Source organism: Pteropus vampyrus, unplaced genomic scaffold, assembly GCF_000151845.1.
Source record: "Pteropus vampyrus isolate Shadow unplaced genomic scaffold, Pvam_2.0 Scaffold42, whole genome shotgun sequence".
Lineage (NCBI taxonomy): Eukaryota > Metazoa > Chordata > Mammalia > Chiroptera > Pteropodidae > Pteropus > Pteropus vampyrus.
The window spans coordinates 2,981,943-2,996,541 of NW_011888823.1; the positions used below are offsets into that span (position 1 = coordinate 2,981,943).

Sequence of the window (14,599 nt, forward strand, 5' to 3'; positions counted from 1 at the left end):
AGATATGAGGAGAAAGAGGCCCAGAGAGGTTATGCGATGGGCCCAAAGTCAGAGAATGAGGGTGTGAGCTACAGGCAGGAAGGGCTGAGCTGGGCAAGGCGGGCAGGGACTCACAGTGCCCTTGAGGGCGTCGATCTCGCAGGTGTAGGACTGGATCTGGTGTCGATACTCCATCATCTCCTGCTTGGCTTGGCGCAGTGCATCATTGTTCTTGTTGGCTGCCTGGGTCAGGTCGGACACCTAAGGGCAGAGAAGGGCCTTGAGATGATGCAGGTCGGGGTGGGCAAGAGAGCATGGAGACTCCAGCTCACCCTTCTCCCCATGGATGGAGCCACAGAAACCACCTCCAGACTGGGCAGAGGAGCAAGGCTGCCCACCTTTGACTTGTACCACTCCTCAGCTTCTGAGATGTTCTTAGCCGCGATGGTCTCGTACTGGGCCCGGATGTCCCTGAGGGCGGCGGTGAGGTCTGGCTTGGACATGTCCATCTCCACCTGGACCTGCTGTTCCTGAAGCTGGGCTTGTAGCTCTCGGATCTCCTGCAGGGTGCAGCTGGGCTTCAGTCCCCTCCCAGACCCCACACAGCACCCTCATATCCCTATCCCCAGAGGCCACCACCACCAACCCCCACTTGCCACCTGCTTTCATCCAGCATATTAGGACTCTAAGGAGGAGGGCCCAGGGTATACCTCTTCATGCACTTTCTTAAGGAATGCAATTTCCTCGTTGAGAGATTCAATCCTACGCTCCAGGTCAATGCGGGCTAGAGTGGCTGCATCCACATCCTGGGGGAGGTCAAACAAGAGGAACAGGGTCACCTATCACCAAAGCAGGGCAGAGGGGGAGACCAGGGGCCATACAGGGGAACAGAGAGGTAAAGCTGCTGTGGGACCAAATAGGGCTCACCCCTCGGAAGGCAGCCAAATTGTTCTCTGCTTCTTCTTTCAGTTGAATCTCCTCTTGCAGCCTGGGAGGACAGATAGACAGAACAGACAGTTAGTTGGCAGTGATAAAACCGGCCCTGGAGATGACTGGCTTGAGGCTGCCCAGGGAATGGGCTCAGGACAGGGAAAGAAGGGCTGGCCGTTGGGTAGAGATAGGAGGCCCCGCCCACCTGGGGAGGGAACAGAAAATGGCCCAATCTCTGTCCTACAGCCACACCCTGGAAGTCTATGTCCCTACCAGATTGTGACCTCCCTGGGATTAGAGCAGTGTCTATTTTTTTATCCACTTCTGCGTTCCTGGTTCCCAGCTCCAGCCTGGCCCATGTAGGTACTCAACTAATGTTTGTGACCTGGGTGGCAAGGCGGTGACTCTGCTCACTCGGGCTCTCAGATGCAGGACCCATGAGTACCTGCTGTCCTTCAGTACTAGGAGCCTGGTGGAGTCGGGTGGAGCCCGCCTTCCTGTCCCCCAAGCTTTCTGAGGGCTGCAGCCCCCAACCCATTTTCCCCTTTCCTCTGATTTACCCATTCGCCTGTGAAATGGCACAGTTTTAGCCAGGCCCAGGGACAGAGAGTCCCTCCCCAACTCCCTCCCCAGGGCCCCGTCACAGATGAGCTGAGCTACGCTTGGATTCCTCACCCCCTGACCTTCCCAGGAGCCCCGGGTTTCCTTGTCTCCTGTCAAACCCCCCTTTCCCCTCTGACTGCATCGGGTCTCCTTCTTCCACCCATTTGCCTGCCTGACCCCCAACAACATCACCGCGGCATCTTCGGATGCTTTTTTAGGGGGCTGTCCATAGGGCATCTGGTCTTCCAAGGTCTCCCATTTCCACCCCAATAAAACCCCTGCTTGTCAGAGTGGGGGCATAGGGGAAAGACCCTAAGTCTAGCTCCTCTCGGGGGACACAAGTAGGTGGCCTTCTACCTGCCGGGGGCAGGAAAGGGTCCCAGGCGCCCAGCCCGTGGAAAAGGGGTTCTGGGAGCACCCGGCGCTCACTTGGCCTTGAGCCTCTGCAGGTCGTCCAGCAAGTTGTCACGCTCGACGTCGACGCGGGCGCGCTGGTTGTGGAGCACCTCCACCTGGCGCCGCAGCTCGCGCAGCTCCTCCTCGTAGATCTCAGCGACCCGAGTGGGCTCGCGGCCCTTGAGCCGGTTCACCTCGGCGGCGAGCGCCGCGTTCTGCTGCTCTAGGAAGCGCACCTTCTCGATGTAGTTGGCGAAGCGGTCGTTGAGCTCCTGCAGCTCCACCTTCTCGTTGGTGCGCGTGGTCAGGAACTCCTGGTTCACGGCATCGGCCAGCGAGAAGTCCAGCAGCTCACCCGCGCCGTAGGAGGAGGAGGGCACGCGGGCCGAACCCAGCCGGCTGCCCCGCAGCGACCCCAGGCCCCCAGCCCCACCCGACGTGCGCGACACCTGATACACGCGGGATGTCACCGAGCTCGAGGAGCCCTTGGAGCCGAAGCCCGCGTGCGGGAACACGGGCGAGCTCAGCGGGGAGCCCAGCGAGAAGGCCGGGGCCCCGCCGAAGGTGCGGCGGTAGGAGGACACGCGCTGGCTGGAGGAGTAGGCCTGGCTCATGGTGGCGGCGCGGGCGAGGCTGGGCGGCAAGGAGGAGGCGGCTGACAGGCGGCCGACCGGAGAGTGGATGCGGCTAGGGTAGACAGAGCCCCCAGCCGTCCGCACTATTTGTATCCCTCCTGACATCAGCCCCCGCCACCCCTCCCCTGACAGCTGCAGGATCCCGCTGTCCTGCCAGGAAAGGGCGGCCGCTGGCGTGGGGGCGGGGAAGCCAGCTCCCCAACAAGAGGCCTGCGCCCCTTAGCCGGCTGGTGGGGGGCCCATGAGGGTTATGGGAGAGGCTGGAGGACCTAGGAGAGCAGAAGATGGGCTGGCCTGCCAACGGCTTCACCACGGCAGCAAGCATGTCTGAAATCCCCCAGGCAGGCCCCTCTCTCCCGTGGGTGCCTGCCTTGTCCTGGGGGTGGTCAAGGGAGAGTGCCTGGGAGAGGCTTCTATTTAATTTGAGGGTCTGCTTTTTGCTCAAAGATGAGACGTTGAATCATTTCCTGAAGGGACAAGGCCTGATCCCAAGAAAGGCTCCGAGTCACCTTTTTTCTAAAGATTCTCTGCAAGTGGCAGAGATTTGGGAGGGCTCTGACAAAGACCAGGAGATCACCAGGCCTAGAGGCAGAGGGTCTCTAGGCAGACCCAAGGGAGGGAGGGTGCCATGGGGACAGAGAGCAACCCTGGTCAGAGCAGGCCTGCTCAGGTATGTCCATGGGCACATGGGTTCTATCTCTGAGCCTCAGTTTCCCTCTGGATTAGTACAGGCCCTTTCCTCCCCGCCCCCCACCCCATTGGTAAGGATGAGGCCTCAAGTTTACAAACAACAGGGTGATTTCCCATAAGAGTCCAAAAGAGTCCAATGGCCTCTCAGTTTCCAATCACTATGTCTACTCTCACCCCCGCACCGGCAACTTCTGGCTTCTGCTCCTTTGTGCCCACCCCACCCCGCTCTGATTCATCCCCCTACTCACACCACCCACGACCATGCACACCAGGGGTTTGTGTTTTGTCAGGAGCCGCATGTCAACCCAGCCATCTCTGGCAGCAACAGCTGCCAACCCGAAATACCAGAGCTGGTATTTATAGAGGAGAATGCATGGGTCCGGGGAAACAAGCACACGGGAGAGGAGCTCTGGGGGTGGGGGCCGGGTACCTGAAGAAGCATGGGTGTCAGATGGCTGAGGAAGGCTTGGGCTGATAAGCCCCGCTCACTTCCCATCTCTGTAATGGTCCAGGCCCCCAGAAGGAAAGGAGCCCCTCAGAGGGTTTGCCCATCCCTTCGCAGCCTCCCCTCCTTATTACAAGGCACTGGCCGACCCCGAAGGACATCCCCACTTCTCCATGAACACTGGCTGTCTCCCTACACCTCCACCTGGCACTCTGCGGGCCTCTCTTATGCCTGACCCTTTTGGAATGCAAACCTTGGAAATAGAGTGCTGATCCTCCCCGAGCTCTGCCATCACCAGCAGCACTAATTACTAGCAGATAAGTCTTTTACTTCTCTGTGTTTTCCTTATAAAGTGGGAATGTTAGCCTTGCCATTTCTACCCTGTAAGTGTTTGAAGAGGCTCAGATCACAATATGCAAAAATAATAACAATACCTTACACATACTGAGCACCTACTGTATGCCACTCTGCTGAGCGCTCCACAGCTCTGATCCCCAATTCTCCAGCAACCCAATGAGATAGGAACTAGCATTCCCATTTTGTAGCTCAGGAAGCTGAGGCAGGCTGACTGCAGAGCCCATGCTTTGCCCCCAGGGTGAGTGTGAATGTGACCTGTAAAGGGTTTTGTTACTGCTGTCTTTTCAGTCCTTAGATATTGTCTAATTTTCATCCAAGAGACAAGCTTATGAAGTGGGCAGAGGAGTTCCAGATATTCTTATCCAGGCTTCGAGTCACTGCAAGCTGTCGCATTCTGGTTATTTTTGTGTCTCGTTTCCCAAACTAGATTCTAGGCTCCTGGAGAATTTTGGAGACCATGTAGATTCTTAGCACATCCCAGGCAGCACTGTCCTTGTTGTAGTTCAAAGTAGCCCACAAGCTTGCTTTCCCATCTCCTTATTTTGGTAACAAATGCTACACACACACACACACACACACACACACACACACACACACACACACACACACACACACGCTAAGAGTAGACAGGTGACTCAGCTCCCAGCCAGTCTTAGAACTGCATCCCTCTCACTGCAGTGATTGGCTCAAAGGATGGGCCCAGACTTGAGCAAGGCCAATCAGAGAGCTTCCCTGGAATTTATAGATGGAACTGGGATTACTAAACCGGAGCCTACAGGCAACCATATTTCTTGCCCTCTGGGGAGGTCCTTCTGGAATAGGAAAGAGAAGTCAACTGCAAGAAGAGACAAAGACACTACAGAGGAGGAGAATGCCAGGCGGGCGATCTAAATTCCAGCCCTGGGAGCCCTGGTTCTGCAGCTCTTCCCTTGATTTTGGGAGCTCCCTCAGGGTCCTTCCTTGTTTTGGAGTCAATAAACCTTTCTTTTTTTTTTTTTTTCATTTAAGGCACTTGGTGTTTGCTTCTGTCACTTGTAATCAAAACTATCCCAACTAATCTACTGAGGGAGACTATGCGCCCATTTCCACGAAGCTGGAGAGGACAGAACATTTTTGGGACTCTCTCTGTGAACAGTCTCCAGACCACATAAGGAAATTGCTCTTCGGACCAGCCTGAGGCCTCAGTTTCTTGGTGAAATGAGGCAGAAAATACATGAATAAATCATGCCATCTATTCTCTAGTCAAAATCAACATCTACCAGACTTGGCTCTGAACCACTTGGCACTGTTTCCAAAATTCAGTTTCACCCCTGAGGATTTGCTACCATGGAGGGTATCAAAACAACACTCCAAGGCTTGGAAGGCAAGTTAAAGAGGAGCACTCCAAAACACGTCCTGTTTCAGCAGCAACACCGCTGGAGTAAGAGTTTAGCCTCCTCAGGGGACTACTTAGGATTGGACACACTAAAAATAATAATAATTTATCTGGATGGATAACATTTTCAGCATAAAATTCAAGAGGCCCCATTCTGTGGGTTGCCTTTTTATTCTGTTGATAGTGTCCTTGATGAACAAGTTTTTAATTTTAATGGAGTCCTTCGTTTTTCTTTTACTGCCTGTGCTTTTGGTGTCATAGCCAAGAAACCATTGTTAAGTCCACCGTCATGAATTTTACCCCCTGTTTTCTTCTATGAGTTTTACAGTTTTATATCTTTGATCTATTTTGAGTTAATTTTTGTATGTGGTATAAAGGTAAGGGTCCAACTTTATTCTTTTGCATGTGAATATCCAGTTTTCTTAGAACCATTTGTTGAAAAGATTGTTCTTTCCCCCCCACTGAATGGTCTTGGCAGCTTTGTTGAAAACTAGTCATGTACGTGAGGATTAATTTCAGGGATCTTTATTCTATTCCATTGGCCTATATATCTGTCCTTATGTCAGATTCGCACTCTGTTGATTACTGTAGCTTCTTAGTAAGTTTTGAAATCAGGAAGTGTGAGTCCTCCAGCTTTGTTCCTTTTCAAGATGTTTTGGCTGTTCAAGTTTCCTTGAAATTCCATATGAATTTTAAGATAGATTTTTCTATTTCTTCAGAAACATTGGTGGGATTTTGAAAGGGATTGCCTCGAATCTGTAGATCACTTTGGGTAGTATTGACAATATTAAACAACAGGTTTAACAATATTAAATCTTCCTATCAATGAACACGGATGTCTTTCCATTTATTTCTGTCTTTTTTATTTTAACAATGTTTTGTAGTTTTCAATTTACAAGTCTTATGCCTCCTTGGTTATGTTTATTCCAAAGTATTTTAATCTTTTTGACGCTATTATATATGAAATTGATCCTGTGGGGTTTTCGCTGTATTCTGTTAACGTGGTGTGTTATACTGATTGATTTTTCCTATCTTGAACCATCTGTGCATTCCAAGAATAAATCCCACTTGGTCATGGTATATAATCCCTTTAACATGCTGCTGAATTTGATTTGCTAGTATTTTGTTGAGAATTTTTGTATCAATATTCATAAGGCATAAGATGCCTCCCCGCCTCTTGTGTGTCTTGGTCTGGCTTTGGTATCAGGGTAATGCTGGCCTCACAGAATGAGTTAGGAAGAATTCTCTCCTCTTCAAATTATTGGAAAAGTTTGAGAAGGATTGATGTTAATACTGAATAGATTAATTCTGAATGGTAGAATTCACCATCGAAGCCATCTTGTCCAGCTCTCTTCTTTGATGGGAGGTTTTGAATCATTCTTAATATCTTCATTTCTATTTCATTGATGGATTTGCCATAGTTTATTTGGCCAATTTTTTTTATTGATAGTCATTTATATTGTTTTCAATCTTTTGCTACTAGAAACAATGCTGCTACAAACATTCTTGGGACACACTTTTGAATGTATAAATTTAGCAGTCGAATTATTTTGTGGTCGCTCCTCTTACTTGAGCTAACCGATATTGGAAGGTGAAGATTCACCAAGACAGACAATTTCATTCAGCATTTATCAGAAAAAGAGGACAATTTATAAATTCGTGTATGTGATATGGTACCTCATACAGGGGGTGACAGCAATACATTTTGTTGAATCAATTAAAGAAGAAAGGCAGTCCTGATGTTTGCTTGAGATCTTCCCAGATTACTCTGACCTTGGAGAGTCTCAGAAATTTAAGATTGGAAGTAACTTTATAAGTCACGAGGCTGACCAGTCCCACACCCCTACCTCCCAGTTAAGACTTAAATCTTCTCTACTGTGACTCCAGCAAGCACTGCTCCATCTTGAATCCCTCCACTGCTTGGGAAGTCGGCATCTCCAAGTAGCCCATTCTACTCCATAAAGAGTCATGGGGTATCTAACGTGTGTCTGTCACAGAACAGTGGATAGCTCTGCTGTTAGAAAACATTTCCTTTCATTTGAACCCAGGTGATGTGTCTCTGCTATGCCACTAAGTTGCGAGCCAAACAGAGCAAGAAGAATCCCCTTTTCACAGAGCTGTTCCTCAATGGTGTCAGGGGAATTCTCACGCCTTTTGAAGATTTTGCCTGTTTCACCATTGCCGGTTTCTCTCTCTTCCCTGAACTACTGAACTAGCAAAACCCAAACTCATCGTGGCCCCTAAAAGCCCCACAGGACTGGCCCTGTCCACCTTGCCAATCTCAGTTCATCTTGCTGTCCCCTTTTCTGTTGAGTGACACTGCCAAGTTCTTTCCAGCCTGCAGACCTTAGCATTTGCTGTTCCCTGCTTTCCCCTATGCTCGGTGTCTGGATGGCTTACGGGTGCCTAGGCAGATCTCTGAACCTCACAAAGAGCTCCTGGGAGACAAGGGCCCCTGCCTACCCATAGGGCCTCCAAGATCCCACAGATGGCATGGATAGGGGGCAGGTGGCTAGTGTGGGCAGATGACTGGAGTGGGGACGCTGACCTGCCCAGCACAGAGCATTTGAATTGGGAAACGCTGACAGAGGTACAAAAGGAGAGAACCTGCAGCAGCTGTCCCACCTTGCCCGGTCTGGGAGCGCCTCCCCTACCCCAGGTCCGCCCCAGGAACCTGGTGTGAGACAGTGCTGAAGCCTCCCTCCACCGACTGACGCCCACTTCCATGGCTGCCCTTTGCCACTTTCTCCAGGGCTTCTCCTCCTTCTCCTCCTCCTCCTCTTTCTGTTTCCTAGCCAAGGATCTCATGCTTCCACCCAGGCCTGGGTTGGGCCAGGAAGCCGCCATTGCATGAGCGCCTCGGGGACAGTGTGGCCGGTGTGAACTCCCGGATCCTGGCTCTCACCTCAGCTTTAGCACTCAGTGGAGAGGTAGGAGGCCCCAGCCTGGGATATGGGAGCGGGCTGGTCAACCAGAGGCTAAAATATGGCCCTTATCCAGAGAGTTCACCCACGAACCATCTGTGCCACCTGGATAAGTCCCATTTCCTCTCTAGCTCTGTCATGCCCAGGTATGAAAGGGGACCAGGCCAGGTCATCTCTGAGGTCCCCTCAGCTTCTGACATCCTGAGTCTGGGCTCAAGGGGTGGGACAGTTAGTGGTCCCCAGCTGAGCCCTTGCTCCCTGATGCCTCCCTGCCTCAGTGCTCCCAGAGCCCCCTCCCCACAATGGCCCTCTTCTCTGCTGTCCTGCTCCACCCACCTTCCCTCAGCTGTAAGGCTGCTGAGGAGCCGCAGTGGCTGTAAAAGGCAAGGAATGTCCAGAGGCAGTCAGCTTCTTCCTGATATCACCAGGGGGGAGGCTGAGTTGGGGGGCCCAGCCTGACAGTGGCTGCCGAGGACACTCCCTGAAACTCATCTCTCTGGAGCTGCCCCGCCTCTTCCCCAGGCTCAGCAGGCAATCCACCCCTTTCTCATCTGCCACCCTCGGCATCTCATTAGTTTAAGACCTTCGGGCCTCCCTCTCGAATCTCTCTCCACCTGACCCCAGACCCTTTCCTGGGCCCCTTCCTTCATTGGCACCCCCACCCCGGTTCTCATAAATTTCTCCTCCACCTCCTTCTCCTCACCCCCACCCATCTGACCGAACTCCTTCTCCAGGGAGGCCCCCCAGCCTGGTTCCAACCCCCTCCTGTCCCAAGTTCCTTTTACAGACATGGAGCACTAAGGGTTTTCTGCCAAAGTAGGAGAAGTCTGAGGCTAATCTCACCTCCTCCCAGCCTCCAAAGTCTCCTACCAAATAAAACGTCTCCCAGGCTGCGGGGGAGGAGGAGGTGCTGGTCGGGGAGGAGGTGGGGGGGCCGGGGGGGGGGCGGAGAAGGGCTAGGAGCGGGAAGAGAAAGCTGAGCCTTAAAGGGGAGGAGCTAATGAGATGATGAATGTGAAAGTGCTTTGTGGACTGTGAGCTTCTTGTAAATTTCAGGTGTTATTTGCATCAATAGGAGAAGCGGGTTAGGGAAGGATGGGGATGGAAATCAAGTCATGGGAAGGGAAGGGGACTTTGATAGCATTATGGGAAGGTCCCTGGGAGGGCATCTTGATGTATTGGGAGCAGCGTGTGGCTGGAAGTCAAGAGGCCAAAGTCCTGGCCACCTCTGGATAAGCTGTGTGAGGTTGGACCGGTCTCATCCCCTCTCTGGGCCTCAGTTTCGCCTTGCTTAACGTGAAATATCCTGGACATCCCTTCCTATTCTGACCCCAAAGAGAAGAGTGAGAGAGTCCCTTTTTTCAGAATCAAAGGTTTGGTGCTTCTCAGAGTAGTCTTTCCAAAGCCTCTCTGCTCACCACAGACTCACCATCAAGAGGGCCCCAGATGGTTGGTGCATCCTTAGAATAAGCCTCGTCCTACCACACAATTATAAGATGTGGCTACCCTGCCAGCAGAAATGGAATTGGCTTCTTCCCTAGACGCACATTCTCCCAGATTCCTCCCACCTGCCAGGCCCTCCTCTCCTCCCTCTCCCCAGGTTCCCATCTTCAATGTGTGATCGCTTGGTCCTGCCAAACAAAACAAATGCAGCCCCCCCTCACAGGCTCTCAGAGTCTCAGGTGTCCCCTCACCACATCCCGCCACGTCCCCACAATTTCCAGCAGTCCACAGGGCATACCCCTAAACTTCCCCAAACCCCACCCAGTCCTGAGCCATTTCCCGAAGAGACGGAGACCGAAGGCAGAGGAGCCCCACCGGAGACAATGCTCTTTGATCAGGCTCAGGGGAAGGGGTGTCTGAGAACTGGGGTGAGTCGGGAGCAGCCGAGATGTGCAGGATGGCACTCAGCCCGCTCCAGCCTCCGTGGAAGATTTCACAGGCTCCTTCACCTACTAACGGACTTAGACCCTAGACAGCCTCTCAAGGCCTCACTCTAATCGCTCTGCTGAACTGTAAGCCCCTTCTTTCTGAGAACTTAACCCAAATGGAGAAAAGCAGCTTCCTCTCTTCCCTAGAATTCTCTGTCAGGTTCTTAGTGTCATCATTCAGCCCTCTCTCCTCCCTGATTCACTCATTCCTTTTATCTTCCCTCATAGGCTTTTTTTGGTTTCAGCCCCTCCAGTTTGGTCACATCCCTGCTGTCCTGGGCCCTTTCCAGGTTTCCTACATCCCTCTGAGGCTGTGGGGTGCTTTAAACAGGGCCTGAGTACGCTGGCCATGACCTCACAGGGCCACTATGCACAGTTGCTATATATAGCCTTATAGGATCATCCTCCTCTTCCTCCAACCAGCTGAGTCACAGTCAGCTTGGGGTCCACTCAGACCCCAGGGCCCTCTCTGCCATTCCAGACTGCAATCCCCCATGGTACCCTAAACTATTCTGGCTGCTGGGTGGGATGCCTTATTTTCCAAATTACCCAAGTACACAATGAAAGTCAGTTTTGGGTTTCAGAACTTACCCCTTCTTGGGCCCTCAGTGTTTCTGTGGCCCAGTCCTTCAGCCCTCTATCTTCTCACACCTGTCCAGATAGCCAGCCAATGGTCTAAATCCCATTTGACTCCACGGAGATATGGAGGAATTTGGGGAGCAGCTGCTGGGCCACCGCCTGGGTTTAAATTCTGGGTCTACCACTCTTGGGTGAGTTACTTCACCTCTTGGAGGCTCAGTTTCCTTGTCTGTAAAGTGATAATAACAGCCTAGGTTTGTGTGGAGGATTAAATGAGAAATTGTCTGTCTATAAAGCACTTAGCACAGTGCCTGACACACACTGAACATTCAGTGTCAGCCATTACGAAACTTTTATCCCCTTTGACTGATAATGAAACTGGTTCATGGAGGTCCAGGGGCTGGCTTGAATCATGCTTCAGGTCAGCAGGCGTAGGGCCAAGATTAGCAGCCAAAGCTGCCTAACTCACAAGCTCTCATACCAAAGCTCTCTATCGGAGGCTATGCTGCCTTTGAAAATAGCGTGGTTACCATTTATTGAGCGCCTACTGTATATTAGGCATGGTATTCTGGACACCTGGCATCTAAAATCACTGTTATCTCTTATCCTCACAATACTGGGAAATAACTATTATCCTCATTTTACAATTATAAATACTAGGCTCAGAGAGGCTGGGTAAGTTCCCTAAGGTTGCACAGCAAGTAAATACAAAGTCTGGATTTGAACCTTAGTTGATGGCTCCCAGAAGCCCATCTCGTCTCTCCGTGTGGTCTCTAAGGCCTTGCCACAGACTGACTTGGCAGGCTCAGTTCTAGGTCCCTCTCCTTCTAACTCGGCCCCATCCGGGGATCTCCACTGGAAAGCCCCTTATCCAGTAGTGCGCAAGTCCCTCCCAACACACTGCTCTGCTGCTGAGCCCCACTATCCCCCAGAGAGGGGCCTGGGCTTGGAGAGGCGGGTGGTTAGGGAGTCAGGCCTCACCAGCAGAGTCTGGCCTTCAACCCACAGGACCTGGGGGGCGCTGAAGACCCACATGGGGAATAAAAAGGCCAATGGGGTCTGTTCTGCCCTGTGCCACCCTCAGGCTGGCCAGACATTGGGGCTCCCCTGCAGGCTGGAGAGGCTCCCCTGAGTGCACCCTAGCCCCAGACTGCCCCCAACTGGCCTGGGAGAGGGCCTCAGCAGCAGCATCCACAATTCTGTCCTGGAGAGGCTGCCTGGAGGACTAGGGTCAGTCAGGCTTGATCCTGCAGCCTCAGGGTTCAAAAGAAACTGGATAGGGGGAGGGGGTCCACTGTCAGCTCTTGGGGATTTCCACTGCCCTGGCTCCCAGGCCCCAGAGCCACCTAGAAACGCTCCAGGTACACTCCCCCTCCCAACTTCAAAGATCCTGAGATACAATTTGTTGCAAATGGAGCACTGGAGTTTTTTCTCCCCACCCACAGCAGTTAGAATCCTATCCCCCAACTGTCCCAAAGAGCCTGCCTGGTGTCCCCTCCCCATCTGGCCTCAAAGATATGGGCCCGCTCTCCCCCTCCGCCCTTCCTCAGGCTACCCAGCCACCCTGAACACCAGAATAGACCACTGACCACCTGCCCTGGGGACTGGGAGTGCCCACAGCCGGTGCTGCCACTCAGGCTGGGAGAGGGGGTTGGGAGAGAAGCAAGCGGAGCCTGAGGCAGTGGGAGGGCACTCCAAGCCGTTTCCAGTTGCTCCTCTGTGTTGTGCAAAAAGCCCCTTCCCCCCACCAACGCTCTACAAATGCCTGGTGCCCCTACTTCTCAGCCAGGACGAGCTTAGAGCTCCAGAGGGCCCCCCAGGATGGGACTCAGGCTGTCTCCACCCCAATTTCTTCCCCCTCTCTGGTGTCTGCCCGCTTCCCTCCCTCTCTGGGTCAGGTCTGTTCCCCTCTCCCACCTGGACACCTCAATCTCCAGGTTTGTCTCCACCTCCCCAGTGGTCTCTGCCCTCCCCCTCTCTGGTGTCAGGGTCTCTGCCCCCACCCCACCCCCAGCTCCATCTAAGAAGATGCCCTTTCTTGGTGATCCCACATTACAGCCTTACTGGGGTGAAGAGGGCTTCCTGCCTAGTGTGAGATCCCCGCCCCCCTCCTTAGCTCCCGCAGCCTCTCTCGGCTGTCCAGCTGCTGGCCCTCAGCAGCTCCCTTCTCGGACACCTCCCCCAGCCCCAGGCCCAATTTAGCTCCTTTAATCTTCCCTGTAATCCAATCTGGCCATTTCCTGAGCACACACTGCACTTCCCAAACTGCCTGTCCCTGGAGAGGGGTGGAGACGGGTGGCCTCGGCTCTTCCCTGGACTGGAGCACCCACCACCCCGTCCCCTGGGCCCTCCTGTCCTATCCCTCCTCTTTTCCCCACCCCTAGGAGGCCCCAAGGAGCTTCGCTACACAGGCCTCTGCCATCTGGCTCCACACAGCCCAGGCCTGAGACAGTATTGACTCTTTACCTCCTGCTTGCCTACCTTTGCTCAAGGCCAGCCTGACTTCCCAAATTTCAGAGTACAGACTGGAACCAGACCGACCTCCTGGGTCCCTAATCCCAGCTCGGCCTCTTACTAGCCACGTGACCTTGGGCAGTTTGCTTCCCTCTCGGAGTCTCTGTTTCCTCATCTGTAAATGGGGACCATACAGTGCATACCTCAGAGAGGGCTGTGAGGGTTAAAGTGCTTACAGCAGTTCCGGACACACAGTAGGTGCTGTTAAGTGGTAAACAAAAATTCTCTTTTCCTGCCTCGTATTACAATGACTTTATTTCCTCCAAGTTAAGACACTATGAATTGTGAAACACGTCACTTATTTAGTAATATCATTTCAAGAAGAAAAAGGACACATTACCATAGGAAATGTACAAATTGTAAGCCATCTTCCAATTTCATACATGTGTAAATTGTTCAGTGACAATATTTGTGTAGCACACTTGGCTCTCTGCTTTTACCCAGATAGTCCCCTTTTCGGCTTCTGTGCATTCACTGTTAATGGTTGGTGCCCAAGGGCTTGGGGTTCAAGTCCTTACTCCCAAACTGCATTTCGCTGAGCCACCTTAGGAAAGTTCTTTGGCTTCTTTAAGCCTCGGTTTTTCCTAAATAGATAACTTCCAAGATAACTCACAGCAATTGTAGTGAATATTAAACGAGATGATATATGTTTAAAGCGTTTAGCGCCGTATTGGATATTCAACACAGGAGGGCTATCAATACTGTGATGATTTTAAAACGTTTGTTGTGTTGAATCGCGCCTCTCCGAAGACGGAGGTGAAGATCTGGTATTTCGTGGTCGAAGTGCCCTCCAGTGGCCATATTGGGAAACTGCAGGCTTCCTGATGCGCTTGGGTAGTCCCTTTGCTAGTCCAAAAACCAATTCAGCTACCCCACCCCCAGACTAGGCTTATCTAACCCAACTGGAATTCTTCATTTTATCTTTCCTTTTACAGAGGCCTTAATGAGTTTTTAAAAAGTACTTAATAGGATAAGAGACTAGGGGCAGAGCTTTAGCCCAGGAAGGCCATAGCCTGGACATAACACTGTCTCCGAAAGCTTGGGCAGAGGGCCCTGCAGCAGGGAGGTAGGATGATGGAATGCCATGTGCTGGACATGAGTTCTCTGCTGACCTGGACACTGTGGGATCTGGCTAGTGAGAGATCCCTCTTGCTGCCAACATCCAAATATCTAGCATAGAACAAGCGTAGCCTGTTTCAAGTATCCGCTTCTAGGCTTTAACAGATCTGCCATTCGTTCAC

The 14,599-nt window shown here is 52.2% G+C and overlaps 1 protein-coding gene across 1 annotated transcript in view; it reads right to left on the reverse strand.

The window, feature by feature from the left end:
• The window catches only part of DES (desmin), a 20,571-nt gene extending 18,049 nt beyond the window's left edge, over positions 1-2,522 (reverse strand). Inside the window, 5 exon segments of the mRNA XM_023529741.1 lie at positions 115-240; positions 378-539; positions 690-785; positions 907-967; positions 1,942-2,522. Coding sequence (XP_023385509.1) covers positions 115-240; positions 378-539; positions 690-785; positions 907-967; positions 1,942-2,522 — 1,026 coding nt within the window.
• Positions 2,523-14,599: the final 12,077 nt, after the last annotated feature.